Raw genomic sequence first — 15324 nt, forward strand, 5'->3', positions numbered from 1 at the left:
ATTTATAACGAGAGAGATTAGGTAAAATTAGAGAGATTAGTTTCCTAATAGAAATATAAGTCAAATATTTAGTTAACCTTTTTTTTTTTATTCTTTGACTCTTTTTTTTTATTTCTTTTTATTTTGGGTTTGGGTAATGTCGTCTCCCTCTCTGATATGGCCTTATCTAGTATCTTCTCTACACCTTTACCGTTTATTTTATTTTCCCACTCTCTCTACTCTCCTTAGCTTAGAAGAGGCGAGAACAAAGGAAGAGTAAGAGAAGAGGGAGAAATGTTGGCGAGAGCTCCACCACCGTGTTTTAATTTTCCGGCGAGGAATAATAATAATATCTGTAATCGGAGTGAGATTGTTCGGTTGTTTCGTAACCGCGGAGGCGGAGGAGTGGTAGCTAGTGGTGGTTTCAATCGGCGGCCGTTGGAAACTTCGAGCTCGTACGACGATTCCACCGACGACGGATTCGTAATCATCAGTGCGGCGGATAAGGATAATGACTTTTCTCCTCCTCCTCCGCCTTCTTCCGATTCGATTCCCTCAGGTAATAATATCATATTTGGTTTGATTCTTTTGTTTTCCTCCTCGAATTGTGGTTTTTGTGATTGATGATTTGATATGGTATTTGTAGAATCTGGGAGAAGAAACGGTTCGCGTTCGAGAGGTGTAACTGCTAGTTTCGGAAGGCTAAAGGCTCAGAAAGTGAAAGCTCTTGTTGGAAAGGTAACGCAGAAGAAGCAGCATATGAGTCACAGTGAGGAGGACGAAGATGAGGATGGGGATTTTGCCTCTGATGATGGGGATTTTGCCGAGGATGAAGGTTTTGTTGGTTCATCGTCAATTCTTGATTTGATGAGGAAGAAGCTCGCTATGAAGGCTATTCCTAGATCAGGCAAATCTGTTGTTGAGAAAAAAGAGGTTAAAAGATTCAGCAAAGTGCGGGAATCTAGAGAGTCAAAAAGGGATTTAGATAGATTGGGAGGAGATGATGAAGATATTGATGATACGGATAATGAGAGAGAAGGGTCACGGAGTTCATATTCAAAAGGTTATGCTGCTAACTCCAGGGGTAAGGGAGATAGGCTTTCGGTTGCAAGAGATGTAGATCCATTTGAAAGACGTGATAGAGCCATTGATGAGGTTTCAAACCCTCGAAAGTATACTGACAATGAGAGAGCAGGATCACGGAGTTCATATTCAAGAGACTCTGCTGTTAACTCCAGGGGTAGAGAAGATAAGCGTTTTGTTGCCAAAGACTTAGATACATTCCAGGGACGTGATAAAGCTTATGATGAGGTTTATAATCCTCAAAGGTTCAGTAATAACGAGAGAGGAGGATCGTATTCAAAAGGCTCTGCTGGTAACTCTCGGGGTTGGGGTGATAGGCGTTCTGTTGTATATGCAAGAGATATGGACGATTGGAGAGAGCAAAGGAATAAAACCAATGCCACTAGGGAGACTGGCTTTTTTAGCCGGAAAACTTTTGCAGAAATTGGATGTAGTGAAGATATGATGAAGGCCTTAAAGGAACAGAATTTTGATCGCCCGGCACATATTCAGGTTCAAACTTTATTTTCCTTCCTGATAAAATCATCTAGGTGCATGTGTATGTATACAGTTTTCTTATCTGTTATTGTTTTACCATTCTTGTTTACCATGATGCAGGCTCTGGCTTTTGCATCAGTTATTGATGGAAAGAGTTGTATCATAGCTGACCAAAGTGGATCAGGCAAGACACTGTCATATCTTATCCCTGTTATCCAGCGTCTCAGAGAAGAAGAACTTCAAGGAATTAGCAAATCCTCTCCTGGATGTCCTCGTGTTATTGTTCTGGTACCAACTGCAGAGCTGGCTTCTCAGGTTAGGTTAATTCATTGCTTAATTATGTGAATGTTTTTAGCTGAAGACAATTGTTTGATACATATGAAATACTTGACAGGTTCTTGCTAACTGTAGATCAATATCAAAGTCTGGGGTCCCTTTCCGTTCCATGGTAGTGACGGGTGGCTTCAGACAACGAACCCAGCTAGAAAACTTAGAGCAAGGTGTTGACGTTTTGATTGCAACACCAGGGCGTTTCACGTACCTAATGAAAGAAGGAATTTTGGGGTTATCAAATTTAAGATGGTACTTTAAATCTTTCAACAAAGCAAAATTTCCATGCTCTTTTGAATAAAGATCAAATTTAACAAGATGAACATTAACTTCTGTGTTGAAAACGAAAGTTGATGGGGTACAATCTTGGTAACGTGTCTTGCAGTGCCATCTTGGATGAAGTGGATATACTCTTTGGCGACGATGAGTTTGAGGCAGCCCTGCAAAGTCTAATAAACTCTTCGCCTGTTACTGCACAGTATCTGTTTGTTACAGCAACCTTGCCGCTTGAGATATATAACAAACTTGTTGAAGTTTTCCCTGATTGTGAAGTTGTAATGGGACCTCGTGTGCACCGTGTTAGTAATGCTCTCGAAGAGGTTGGTATAAAAAATTAGTGATTGGGAAATATATACTTGATTGCTGAATAATCTTCTTTTGATCGTACCTACCCAATGTTGAGTTGCTCCATGCAGATTCTTGTTGACTGCAGTGGAGATGATAATGCAGAGAAAACTCCTGAGACTGCTTTTCAGAACAAGAAAACTGCTCTTCTTCAGATTGTGGAGGAAAACCCTGTTCCCAAAACTATCATCTTCTGCAATAAGGTGCCATAGTCCCCCCACCTACTGCTTTTCGCTACTACTTGAAACTTTTTGGACGTCTCAGCAGTCACATGTAGAAAATTCTACCCTATTATTTGCAGATTGAGACATGTAGGAAAGTTGAGAATATATTTAAGCGGGTTGATAGAAAGGAAAGGCAGTTGCATGTCCTACCTTTTCATGCAGCACTTGCACAAGGGTCAAGGCTTACAAACATGGAAGAATTCACCTCATCTCAGCCCGAAGAAAATTCACTGTTTCTGGTTTGCACGGATAGGTACTTCATTATTGGGTTACTAGTATCATTTTTATGATGCTATGCCTGAACATTGAAGATTTTAACCTTTTTTTCTTTCTCCTTTTTTCTTTCCGAATCAATGGCAGAGCCTCCCGTGGGATAGATTTCTCTGGTGTTGATCATGTGGTGCTCTTTGACTTCCCACGTGACCCCAGTGAATACGTGAGACGTGTAGGAAGAACAGCAAGAGGGGCTAGAGGAGAAGGAAAGGCTTTCATCTTTGTGGTGGGGAAGCAAGTAGGGTTGGCACAGAGGATAATTGAGCGAAATCAGAAGGGTCACCCAGTTCATGATGTCCCAAACGCTTACGAATTCACAACATAGAGTAACTCTTTCATCTGTCTGCTCCTTCTCCTTACTGCAATCTCTGTGTCAAGTTATGGAGCCGTTCAAGTCATCATGATGAGCACAGCTTTCCTAATGGGTAAGCAAGGGTAATGGTACTTCTTTTTGTTGTTGTTGTAATGTGATACAAGATGGCTAGTGATGCATAAGCATGGCATCCTTGTTTATCAACATGCGGACCATATTTGGTGTATATTCCTTTTTGCAAATTCGAGTTATTGAGTTGTTGACAATTTTGATCGGATATTTAACTTGTTTCTAAATCTCAGGTACTTAAATTTGAAAAATAACTTTGTTATATAAAAGAGCATAACTCAGAATCGTTTTTCCATACGTTGACTAATTAATTAAAAAGAAAAGTTGATTAGGTAATTTTTAATATTTTATAGAACTGTGTCATGTGCCAACTTTAGTAACCAACAATCTTAAAAACAACAAAGCTTTGTTACCGCTTAAAAAGAAAAGTAAAAATATATAAGAGCAGCATGCGAGAGTTTCGAGCCGTGCACCTCTTCCCCACTCAAGACTAAACATAACCAACTTGACTAAAGGAAATTTATAGAAAAAGGGACCGGAAATATATTTATTTTTAGACCACCGCAAGCATAAGACTTTTGAGGTGTATATTTGTCAATTTTAAGAAATAGGGCATGTTTGGTGCATCAACATTTTCAAAGAATAAGAAAGAAATTAAAGGGTTATTTTATTTGTAAGATTTTCAACAGAGATTTTAACCATTTTTAAAGCTTTAAATGATCTAAAGTTTACATTGGGTAAAAAGAATTGAAATGACAGCTGCCTAAATTCACAAATTGGTAAGGAAGTGTTAAACACAAATCCTACGTTTATTTTGGCTTTAAACAGCTGAACTTTAAACAAAATTTACCCAATTTGTAAATTTGTAAGATTTGTTATTTCAGGTAGTAGAATCATAACCAACGCTCATGTCGTTAGCGATGCAACATTAGTTGAAATCCGGAACTAAATACAATGCTAGCGTCTCGACTTTTGGATATGAATGTGACTTAGCCCTCTTGGTCATCGATGATGCTTAGACTCCTACAAAATGTTTGCATTGTTGGATATCCTCTAGGTGTTGATGATCTATCCATAATAAGATGAGTAGTTTCAAGAATCAACATCAATGTATACTCTCAAATTATAAAATAACTAGTTTTTTTGTCAACATAATATATTTTACTAATTGAAAACAGATTTATAGAAATTAAATAAACTACAGTCAATTATTTTATTAAAGTTTGATTAATTAATTTCATACAAAATGTATCTACATCTATATTTACAATTATAAAAAAATTATAGTTTTAGTTGCAGCAAATTTATTACAAATAAGATACCTTTTCTTTACTATTTTAATAAATAAAATTAATTGAAAATTGTGTGACAAAAATTTTCAGTATTTTTTTTTTCTTAAAATTCATAACTTAGCATATGAATATATAATTTCATTAACAATAAATAAATAGTTCTAAATTAACTATCTTAATATTATTAATATATTTGCTTATAAATTAATTAACTATAATATGTATTATTTCTTATTTATTGTTTTTACTATTCAAATATTTTTTATTATATCAAACAGTTATTTCATCAATCAACATAATTCCGCACCGTTTATTTTATACAAGTTCCACAAATATATTTTTCTCGCATAAATTGCAGTTGAACATTAACATAATATTAAATTATTTGTTACGCACCACTAGTCATTGTTTACTCGTGATCCATATGGTCATTTTATAATTGAAAGATAAATTAATAAACAAAGGAAGTAGCTTTGAAATTGCCTACACGCAGCCAGGCTCCAAGATTTAATAAAAACAAAGACTTAGCCGTTATCCCGGCTAATTCTGCCTTTTAAAAGAAGAATTTCCCGTTGTAGTAGTTAATGATTCACATGCCCGTTGGAGTAGTCTATACATTTTTACTAGTATGCTTATTTTGTTTTAAAATTATAAGATAATCAGGGTTTCCTAATCTATAGATTTAAAATTTAAACTGAATACTGATAATATAAATATCAAAAAAGTAAAAATAGGAAGACTCTAATTTGACGAACTACAATAAGAATTTCATTTCGAAAAGAAAAAAAAAAACATCATTCAATCTAGCTGGATTCTTTAATCCCTGTAGTACGTTCTACTTTTACAGTTTATGCTATAATAGTATGAAGTATGGGCGAACAGCTTAGCGCGAATAGCGATAATTTCAAAATAGGATACGGGCGGATCAAGAAATATGAATGCACACATAAACGCGGATCAAGACTTATTTTTCTCATTTTCTTTTATTTGGGTTACTAATTCAACATACACGACAAAAATGGCCTATTGATAAATTACTATATATATAATGTTGTAAAATTTGTTACGATGAGCTGGTTCTGTCGGTAAAGTCAGTGACTGGTTTAGTGGATCATATTATATACGTACTATACCTCAAAAGGGATTAAAAAAGGAAATGAGTTAGCAAATAAGTAGATAAACTTACTCGAATCTTCTGACTTTTACACACCCAACAAAAATCTAGCCGATCACAGACCCACCAATGGACGACCAACCAAAGCAAAAAGTGAAGATTCCTTGCAATCACATGTTAGACTACATACAATTGAAGAGTGGAGGATGGCCCGGATCATTTGACTATGATGTAAATACTTGCGCAGGATGCGATGAAGACTACGGCTACTGCTATTGGTGTCCAAGCTGCAGTTTTCGAGCACATTCCGAATGTATCGAGTGGCCAGACACCATCGACCACCCGTGTCACTCAAGACATCCTCTCAAGAAGGTCTCTCCAGGGACAATTGACTATACAGATGGCAAATGCCATTTTTGTAGAGAAAAACTTATTGATCCCATGTATCATTGTTCCTTATGTAACTTCAGCATAGATGTGAACTGTTGGAGGCATCCACCACATCGTACTATATATCAACCAAAGAGCCATGACCATGCATTCACGCTCATGCCTAGAAAGATCACCTTCACTTGTAATGCATGTGGGATGGTTGGTGACTCTAATCCTTACTTTTGTTCTGAGTGTGGTTTCATGCTGCATAAAGACTGCATCGATTTGCCCCGAGTCATAAACATCAACCTTCATGACCACCGCATTTCTCGCACTTATCATCTCGGCCACGGAGTTTGGGATTTGTGTGGAGTTTGCCGCAAAGAGATAGATTGGAGTTTTGGAGCTTTCACTTGCAAGCGTTGTCCTCATTATGTTGTTCATCCAAAGTGTGCGACAAGGAAAGATGTGTGGGATGGAAAAGAACTCGAAGATGTGCCTGAAGAAGAAGAAGAAATTGAAGATCCATACAAGTTAATAAATGACAAAGAAATCATTCATTTCAGTCATGAACATATTCTAAGGCTTGGCGATGATAATGTTGTCACCGTATACGAAAAGCTGAGGTGCGACGCTTGCATATTCCCCATCAATTCTGATATATTCTTCAAATGTGTGCAATGCGAGTTCTTCCTTCATAAAGTATGTGCTAGTCTTCCTCGGAGGAAACGAAGCATCATGCATACCGACAAGCTCAATTTACGGGTTAAGGATAAGGCTGCAGGCAAGTATTTCAAGTGTACATCATGTGCCAAATTATTCGATGGCTTCAGGTACAAAACAACGTTTAATAAATTTGATGTGCGGTGCGGCTCTATTTCTGAGCCTTTTCACCATATACTGCATCCCCATCCCTTATACCACATCTTTTCACCAAAGGGAAGTTATAAGACTTGTGGAGCATGTGACAAGCCAACACAGTACGTCTTAAGTTGTACTGTTTGTGAGTTTACTCTAGGAATGGATTGTGCCACTTTACCAAATAAAGTGAAACACACATGCGACAGTCATGATTTATCGTTGCAACATGGTGCTCATGATCATGAAAACTCCAAGGGTCAGTTGTGGTGTGATATATGTGAGAAAAAGATGAATGGAAGCGTATTGTTTTATGGTTGTGATGATTGTGGATCAACTCTCCATACCAAATGTGTATTCGGGGATATGTATTACTTGAAGCCAGGGAAACGATACGGCGAAGCTGAACTAGTTGCCAACGATGGTATGACTAGACCTTTTTGCATAATGTGTGGAAAGCGTTGCAGGTTCCCTTCTTTCCTTAAAGCTACTTCTCCAGATTCGACTGTTGTTTTCGCTTGTTCAATGGACTGTGCATACGATAGCATCTGGAAGGAACGCCCCCACTTAGTGGAGAAATGGTTTTATGAAGTTAATCATTAAATGTCTGAAAGGTTCACAAGGCACAGAAAAGGGCCATGACGGCCGACGGGAAGCTAAGATGTTTTTTAATCATTAAGATGTTTTGCTTTGCTTCATATATTAGTTCTTTCTTTTCTTTTTAGTTATTACTAGATAATCTCCCAAGCAAATGCGCAGATTATTGTATAATTAAATATATTAATTAATTTAAATTTATTTGATAATCATTAAAAACTTAACAAATTAATTTAAATGTCATTAACTTAACAAATTTTTATAATAATGTTAACGATATTTAAATTAATTTGTTAATTTTTTTTAATGATTATCAAATAAATTAATATAATCATTAATATATTCGTTAAGTGAGAGTTAAGAAAATTTGATTTGATAATTATATTACAATTGTTTTTATATTCCCCTTAATTTAAGTTATATTGCTAGGCTTCGTTTTAATTTTTCATCCTTATAGTAAAAGCTAGAAAGAAAATGAATATCAATTTGCTTTTTTATATAGCAAAATCCTTAAAGTACATATTTGAATTAAATTTTAAAATAATGATTTTTATATATTTATATGTTGAATCACAAACTAAATATAATGATGATATTCTAAAATATATTTATTACAATTTTGTTGGAGGTAAGAGAGAGGTAATAAAAATTGATTTGATAATTATATTACAAAAATTTCTTTCATGAGAACATTTCAAATTTTAAGAATAAATAAATATACATGAATTTGTAAGAACTAATCAAACATAAAGTAAAGAATTAAGGTGCTTTTTTAACTTAGTTCCCTTATTATGAGATGGTTATAACCAAAATATTATTATGGTCATCAAAAATTTATTATATTTATTAGAGCATTCACTATCTAAAAAATCTCAAAGGAAATTAAACAGTTTTATTGAAATAAACGTAGCTCAAGAAACAGAGTCTAAAGTCCACCAGCTCAATATATTGTAGGTTGAAACATTTGTGGGCAGAGACTCTCACACGTCTCAAATGCTCAAACATCCCCACAGTGTTTCATCCAATCTGTTAGTGGTGTATCAGTGACTTTAAATCATTCGCTTCAATCTTATGGGAAAATTTCCATGCCATATCAACCTTGCCCACTTTATACCAACGGTATCTATCCATACATACCAATGTCGGCATCAAGAGAGCTGATCATCAAGCAAAGATAGAGCAGAATCAACTCGGCCCCTCCCCAAAACAATGTTGTAAACAGATGAGCGGGGTTGGTTTATATCATATCCTAACTCCTGAAAACGTAAGAATATCGGACAAGAATTCAAATAACTCTCTCTTTTATTAGAAAATAAGTTCTTACAAGGTTTCTCCTTTAACTCTATTTTCTAATACTATTAAGTTCTTTAGCCTCCTTTGAATCTTCAAGCTATTCTTTTCTTAAACTTAAGATTCAATGCAAGGATCTCTCAATCTATGAAGTGCTGATCTTTTTCAAGACCCAGCCTCCCCTATTTATACTAATTGGACTTAGCCACACAATTGACAAATTTCCAATTCTAATTAAACTAGGAATTGTTAATTTCCTTTTTCTTTATAGTTTAGGAAATTAACAATCTTTGTAAAACTTCCTTTTATCCTTATAACAAGAAAGTCTTTACTCTCCCAGAAACTTCGTCTTGCTTCATGTGACTTCTCTTGACTACCTTAATGGATTTTCTCTTTTGATTCTTTAATCCTGTTGATCTACATCTTGTACTACTTTTGTTTTAGTACAACACATTTGTCAATAGATGCATCTTCAACTCCTGCATATTTGCTGAACGAGTGTCAACATCATATCAGAATGATCAACTGCTGAGAAAGCACCCATAAGAGTTGTATAACCTTAAAAAGCAGGTCGGAACTTGAACTTCCTCATCAACTGCACAACATCAAAACTTTCCCTAATTAGCCTTACCATAAATAAAAAAAAGCTCAGACTGATTTATAGGAAAATGGATTCATACAACTCAGACTGAGCTATTTTTTCTCTGTTGTTGTTATTTTTTCCCCTCTTTTGAATGCTCCTCTTTTGAATGCTCAGACTCGAATAAAGAATCATCTTAAAAAGCAGAATGCATTCTCTCTGATTCAAATAACTCCTCTTTCTCCTTAGCATTCAGCTACAGAAGAATGCCAAAAAAGCGTGAAAACATACACATGGCTTGCGGCATAAAGTCTGACTGACTGAACCTTGAGATTTATTATAATTTAGTCCAGATGATGAATTGATGATGATTTGAAGGCTCTTTCTTTGTCGCCGCTTGTTACTTTTGTACTTTCCTAACCGCACCAAACGAAACGAAGTGGGATGCAAAGTTAGAACTTCTCTAACTTAAACAAGACACAATTAAGGGGGAAAAAAAAAACTTGCGATCCAAATAAACCTCTTGCCTGTAAACACAAGACTTTAAAACAGTGAAAATTACCAAAACAAAAATAAAACCATTTTACATGTAAAAGGATTTGATGGAATCAAAAACTCTTTAGATTTGCAATTAAGTTTTTGAAATGTGCCATTTAATTATTAATAATTAATACAATTCAGATTTAAAAGTTCTACTATCTAAATATAAATAAATAATAATAAATATCTTTGGATTGGCAAAAACTATTTAAATGTCTTAGTTGGTGAAAACTAATTTACATCAGATTTTGTTTGAGTGGCAAAAAACCTTATATAAAGAGCTCATAAGAACAGATTTAAAAGCAAACGTGATATATTGGCAACAACGAAAATGAATTGCAAGATTGGATTCATGAGCTCCATGATGATTACTTCAATAGTCATCCTATTTCTCTTGGTTTCAGGTTAGACTCTTTCGATCGTGTCTGTTTTAATAGCAAGCTAAGCTATGAGAAATATTAATAATGTGTTATCGTAACTCAAGTCTTATTTTCTTTAAAATTGGTATTGGGTGAAAATTAATGTAGGAAACGGTGAAGCTCTACCCAAAAACTGCATTGGATTATGTAAAATGCTTTTTGACTGTTCGGCCGCTTGCATCAGGATGGGATATACAATGGGCCAATGTATTGGCTGGAAAACCCCCGATATGTGTTGTTGCGACCATTAGACCATCCTCATTTCACAACCCCTTCAAAAATGTCTTTATTTAATTTTATTTATTAAATCTTAAATTAAATAAATTAGAACCAATTAAAATATGGCATATTATGTAAGAGTGTTTTCAGTAGAGTCTTAAATGTCTTTCTAAAGACATTTTTATTTCTCTCTTTTGATGAATTTCTTTAATCTAATATTAAAAAATTAGGGAAGACACCTCATGTATAACCAATGGAAGTGCTCTTAAATGTTTCGTATATATATGTATTTAATGTATACCAACAAAATTTATTAAATTTATATGAAAATAAAATATTGTATAACAAGAGCGTGTGAATTCTAACAACTTTGATTAATTAAAATAATGAAAAAGAAAAGGAAAAAACAAAAAAGTAAAAATAATTTTGTATTTTAAGTAATAGTTAATTCTAATATATTATAAGGACACCATTAGTGGTGGTTCTCTTAATTAAAAACTTAAAGATAATAATAAAAAATAAAAATAAAAACTAAGAAACGTTGCTTCTCATAGAAACGAAGAATCGTTACTCTGGACAGATGACAGCCTTTAAATAAGTTAATTTTCTTTTTTTAGATTTCTTATTTAAATATATAATAATATTAAAATAAAATAATTAAAATATAGTATGTTGAGCAACTATTCATCGTTGCTGGATGCGGATGGTCTAATGTATATTTTTCAGCAAAAAGCTCTTGGGCACAATTATCGAAAAATTAATCAAAACAACTTCTTTTGTATTCAACTATAGAGTTGATGAACTTGTACTACGTACTTATGCTTTTTGGGGTTGAACGAATAGATAACAAATATGTTCGCACAAAAATATTATAATGATGAAGTGACTTTAGTGCCATGGCAGGAAGTAAGTCTATTAGTAGAAGGCACCATCATACCCGAGATCGAATCCCGGCTCCTACGAATGTAGGAATTTGGCTTGATCAACTATTATTTGAAGCTTGTCATAAGACATCAAAGCATTTTGATCACATATATAATAGCTCTTCTTGGACTTCACCATTTTGCATGTAAAAGGATTTGATGGAATCAAAATCTCTTTAGATTTGCAATTAAGTTTTTGAAATGTGCCATTTAATTATTAAAAATTAATATAATTCAGATTTTAAAGTTGTACTATCTATATATAAATAAATAAAGACAAATATCCTTGGATTGGCAAAACATATATAAATGTCTTAGTTGGTGAAAACTGAAAACTAATTTACATGAGATTCTGTTTGAGTGGCAAAACACCTATAAAAAGAGCTTACAAAAACAGATACAAAAGTAAAAGTGATATTTGACCCCAAAAAAAGAAGTAAAAGTGATATATTGGCAACAACGAAAATGAATTGCAAGATTGGATTCATGAGCTGTGTGGTGCTTACTTCAATAGTCATCCTATTTCTCTTGGTTTCAGGTTAGTCTCTTTGTATCTGTCTTAATAGTTTATAATAGCAAACTATGAGATATATTAATAGTTTTATTTTATATAAAAAATGGTATTTGGTGAAAAGCAGGGATAGTTGAAGCTCAAAAAGCCCAATGCATTGGAACATGTGACGTACTTTTCGACTGTTCTTTCGCTTGCGCCAATAAGGGATACAGCCATGGCCATTTCGTTTTCTATAGAAGTCCCAACGAATGTTGTTGCAACAATTAAATGTTTCATATCTCTTATCTATTGAAAATTATCAACAAAAAGTATCTCTGATTATTATTAATAATACTATATAACAAGTGAGTTAGTTATTGATATACTTGATGTCTTGATAACTTTGCTTTATTCAAATACTGAAAAAAATAAAAGAAGAAACAAAATATTTGCATTTCGTTAACAATTATTTATATTGTCTCATAGGGTATACAGACCCGATCCATTTGACAAAAAGAATTAAGAACATAGTCCCTAGTTATAACACAAACTATTACACCGTCCGAGAGTTTATCTAAATAGTTAGAACTTAGAAAACACATTATAACATTTTCATTTTTCTTCCCTTTGTATTCCAAAAATTATGCCTCTGACAATAAAATGGGTTTCTTTTTTATTGCACGAACATAGTCAATATATTGTTGATGAATCACGTGAATTTGTGTTATTGTGTGTGTGTGTGTGTGTTTTTTTTTGGGGTTAAAGATTGTGTTTGTGTAGATGGAACTCTTCCTTCCGATGGGGGTATTTGGGCTTTTGTCAGTTTTTGTAGTGTTTAGTTATTGACATGCTTTAGTATTAATTGCATGTAAAAGGATTTGATGGAATTAAATTCTCTTTAGATTTGCAATTAAGTTTTTGAGATGTGCCATTTAAATAATAAAAATTAATATTTTCTCTGTCCGAATATACAAGATTTTAAAGCTTTTTTTTGTTCCATATTATAGAAAAATTCCAAGTTTCTGTTTTACTACTTAAATTCTGTAGTATTTTTTTTCTGTTAGTTGAAGTTTGTAAAATGACAAATTTTATTGTTTCTTAAACTTTGTGTTTCTATTGCCAAAACCTCTTATACAATGAGAGAGAGACAGAATATAAGTCAGATTTTAAAGTTGTACACATAATTAATATCCTTGGATTTAGAAAAAAATATATTAAAAAGTCTTAGTCGGTGAAATCTAATTCACATCAGATTTTGTTTGAGTAGCAAAGGTATTATAAAAAGAGCTCATAAGAACATGTCCAAAGCAAACGTGATATACTGGCAACAACGAAAATGAATTGCAAGATTGGATTCATGAGCTTCATGGTGATTATTTCAATAGTCTTCCTATTTCTCTTGGTTTCAGGTTGGTTCTTTCAAATCATGTCTGTTTTTAAGGAAACTATGAGAAATGTCAATAATGTTTTACTGTAACTTAAGTCTTATTTTCTTTAAATTGATATTGGATGAAAAAAGTAGGAAAAGTTGAAGCTGAACCCCAAAAATGCATTGGATCATGTACAAGCAGTTCTGCTTGTGGAAACTCTTGCATTAAGATGGGATACAAAATTGGCGAATGCGCTGGCTGGAAAAACCCCGATAAATGTTGTTGCATGTTTCGTATGTACTAGATGCATTTAAAATCATCAGCAAAAAATATAACAAATTAAAGCGCGCGAGTTCTGATAACCTTTGTACTCAAATAATGGAAGAAAACATATTATTACATTAACAATTAATTATAATGTATCATAATGTATACACACAGACACAAATCACAATCCCATTTGACGAAATTTTTTTAAGAACATAGTCATCGCTCATCACATACACCACATGTCATCCATCTAAATAATGTAGTTACAACTTACAAAACACATTATAACATTATTTTTACTACGATGTGTATTTATTTCTTATGTACCACATTTTCTATTAGTCAATTTAATGTTGAAGCATCCTTTCATTCATCTTAATAAAGTTTTTATTTTCTTTCAAGAAATATATACATCGTCGAAGATCCACAGGACCACATAAACTTGTTTTCTATGAGTTTCTATACATTTAATATATTGTTCAGGTTGTTCATATCATCGACAAATGTGTGAGTTGTTGACACATTTGATCCGCTTGATTTGGTCTCCGAAACTAAGAAACCCAAAAGCAATTTTGCTGACAAACAAACAAATAAATGTAAAGAATGAAGTCAGAATCGGTTATTTATCATCAACTGGACAGTCAATTAGTATGATGGAAGTCAACGTTTTGATCACAGCTTCAACGAAGTTTTATAGATATTTGGTTGTGAGGAGTCGGCCAGGCGCGAGAAAATGAAACTTAGGTTGTTTTGGAGTTAGATAATCTTCTACTGAAACTATGGTTGAAACTTGAAAAAGTAAATTGAAGTAAGAAGTCTGCATAAGGATGTACTTACTACAAAGTCTACGTTACTACTTAAATGTCGTCCAATGTCTGAGTAACGTACGCCTTGCATGAAAAAAGATTGAGAAAATCAAAATCTCCTTACATGGGCAATAACTAATACAGTCAACGAGAAAACATGGTAACGATATCTTTGAAATATGCTACTATTAATGAAAACGAAAACCAAGGTATAAATATTTTCACTCGAGTCTGAATATCAATAAAACAGATTTTGAGACAAAGCAAAGTGATAATACAATGAAAATGAACTGCAAGATTGGATTCATGAGCTTGCTCGTGATTACTTTAGTAATCTTCCTCTTTCTGGTTTCAGGTTAGGCCGTACATCTCATTTTGTCTATATCAATAGCTAATTAATTATGAGAAATATGAAATATTGTGTTATCATATTTCAGTTTTATTTTTATTTAATTTTTCCTGATTTTGAGTGAAATATAGATAAGGTAGAAGCCCAAAAAGAATGTGTTGGACTTGGACCTGGACCATGTAAACAGGTTCGGAACTGTATGGCGGCTTGCATTAAGAAAGGATACAAAGTTGGCCAATGTGTTGCCTGGAAGGATGACGATCCTTTCAAATGTTGTTGCACCTAACTAGTTAACTCAATAACTTAACATTGCATACCTAAATCTAAATGTTTTGAAAATGATCAAAATCCCGAAGTGAAAATATGCTGTTATTAATAATATGCTCCGATATTCTAGAACCGCACCGTTAATCATAAAGCCATGGAAGTTTTGGATACTTTGAGAGCAGATATATATATG

The 15324-nt window shown here is 33.6% G+C and overlaps 6 protein-coding genes across 7 annotated transcripts; all 6 read left to right on the forward strand.

The window, feature by feature from the left end:
- On the forward strand, positions 184-3582 carry LOC104744889 (DEAD-box ATP-dependent RNA helicase 50). The gene is made up of 8 exons (XM_010466011.2): positions 184-538; positions 626-1554; positions 1660-1854; positions 1934-2121; positions 2255-2468; positions 2565-2696; positions 2795-2970; positions 3078-3582. Exons 1-8 carry the CDS (start codon positions 274-276, stop codon positions 3313-3315), a joined length of 2337 nt encoding a protein of 778 aa, XP_010464313.1. The 5' UTR covers positions 184-273; the 3' UTR covers positions 3316-3582.
- LOC104748058 lies at positions 5901-7611 on the forward strand. Its single transcript, XM_019236614.1, has 2 exons — positions 5901-6373; positions 6425-7611. The coding sequence occupies exons 1-2, from the start codon at positions 5908-5910 to the stop codon at positions 7609-7611; spliced, it is 1653 nt and encodes a 550-aa protein (XP_019092159.1). The 5' UTR covers positions 5901-5907.
- On the forward strand, positions 10272-10889 carry LOC104744888 (putative defensin-like protein 73). The gene is made up of 2 exons (XM_019236900.1): positions 10272-10419; positions 10543-10889. Exons 1-2 carry the CDS (start codon positions 10347-10349, stop codon positions 10683-10685), a joined length of 216 nt encoding a protein of 71 aa, XP_019092445.1. The 5' UTR covers positions 10272-10346; the 3' UTR covers positions 10686-10889.
- Positions 11937-12428, forward strand: LOC109129193 (putative defensin-like protein 73). Its single transcript, XM_019236901.1, has 2 exons — positions 11937-12114; positions 12215-12428. Exons 1-2 carry the CDS (start codon positions 12042-12044, stop codon positions 12355-12357), a joined length of 216 nt encoding a protein of 71 aa, XP_019092446.1. The 5' UTR covers positions 11937-12041; the 3' UTR covers positions 12358-12428.
- Positions 13321-13859, forward strand: LOC104744887 (putative defensin-like protein 73). Of its 2 annotated transcripts, none has more exons than XR_760679.2 (2): positions 13321-13478; positions 13589-13751. XR_760679.2 is itself a non-coding variant. In XM_019236897.1 (2 exons), exons 1-2 carry the CDS (start codon positions 13406-13408, stop codon positions 13741-13743), a joined length of 225 nt encoding a protein of 74 aa, XP_019092442.1. In that variant the 5' UTR covers positions 13322-13405; the 3' UTR covers positions 13744-13859. The 2 variants fall into 2 exon arrangements, 1 of the variants encoding a protein (XP_019092442.1); XM_019236897.1 differs by having other exon boundaries at positions 13322-13478; positions 13592-13859.
- LOC109129191 (defensin-like protein 74) lies at positions 14779-15255 on the forward strand. The gene is made up of 2 exons (XM_019236896.1): positions 14779-14870; positions 14996-15255. The coding sequence occupies exons 1-2, from the start codon at positions 14795-14797 to the stop codon at positions 15148-15150; spliced, it is 231 nt and encodes a 76-aa protein (XP_019092441.1). The 5' UTR covers positions 14779-14794; the 3' UTR covers positions 15151-15255.

The sequence above is a fragment of the Camelina sativa genome, chromosome 15 (assembly GCF_000633955.1).
Source record: "Camelina sativa cultivar DH55 chromosome 15, Cs, whole genome shotgun sequence".
NCBI lineage: Eukaryota > Viridiplantae > Streptophyta > Magnoliopsida > Brassicales > Brassicaceae > Camelina > Camelina sativa.

What these genes read in the sequence shown, in the direction of transcription:
- LOC104744888 (XM_019236900.1), top strand. Translation starts at nt 10,347, where the DNA reads ATGAATTGCAAGATTGGATTCATGAGCTCCATGATGATTACTTCAATA. An exon ending in CCTATTTCTCTTGGTTTCAG is followed by an intron (nt 10,420 to 10,542) that starts GTTAGACTCTTT and finishes AAATTAATGTAG; the next exon opens with GAAACGGTGAAGCTCTACCC.
- LOC104748058 (XM_019236614.1), top strand. Translation starts at nt 5,908, where the DNA reads ATGGACGACCAACCAAAGCAAAAAGTGAAGATTCCTTGCAATCACATG. An exon ending in TAATGCATGTGGGATGGTTG is followed by an intron (nt 6,374 to 6,424) that starts GTGACTCTAATC and finishes TGCTGCATAAAG; the next exon opens with ACTGCATCGATTTGCCCCGA.
- LOC109129193 (XM_019236901.1), top strand. Translation starts at nt 12,042, where the DNA reads ATGAATTGCAAGATTGGATTCATGAGCTGTGTGGTGCTTACTTCAATA. An exon ending in CCTATTTCTCTTGGTTTCAG is followed by an intron (nt 12,115 to 12,214) that starts GTTAGTCTCTTT and finishes GGTGAAAAGCAG; the next exon opens with GGATAGTTGAAGCTCAAAAA.
- LOC109129191 (XM_019236896.1), top strand. Translation starts at nt 14,795, where the DNA reads ATGAAAATGAACTGCAAGATTGGATTCATGAGCTTGCTCGTGATTACT. An exon ending in CTTCCTCTTTCTGGTTTCAG is followed by an intron (nt 14,871 to 14,995) that starts GTTAGGCCGTAC and finishes AGTGAAATATAG; the next exon opens with ATAAGGTAGAAGCCCAAAAA.
- LOC104744889 (XM_010466011.2), top strand. Translation starts at nt 274, where the DNA reads ATGTTGGCGAGAGCTCCACCACCGTGTTTTAATTTTCCGGCGAGGAAT. An exon ending in TTCCGATTCGATTCCCTCAG is followed by an intron (nt 539 to 625) that starts GTAATAATATCA and finishes TGGTATTTGTAG; the next exon opens with AATCTGGGAGAAGAAACGGT. An exon ending in TTAGTAATGCTCTCGAAGAG is followed by an intron (nt 2,469 to 2,564) that starts GTTGGTATAAAA and finishes TGCTCCATGCAG; the next exon opens with ATTCTTGTTGACTGCAGTGG.
- LOC104744887 (XM_019236897.1), top strand. Translation starts at nt 13,406, where the DNA reads ATGAATTGCAAGATTGGATTCATGAGCTTCATGGTGATTATTTCAATA. An exon ending in CCTATTTCTCTTGGTTTCAG is followed by an intron (nt 13,479 to 13,591) that starts GTTGGTTCTTTC and finishes TGAAAAAAGTAG; the next exon opens with GAAAAGTTGAAGCTGAACCC.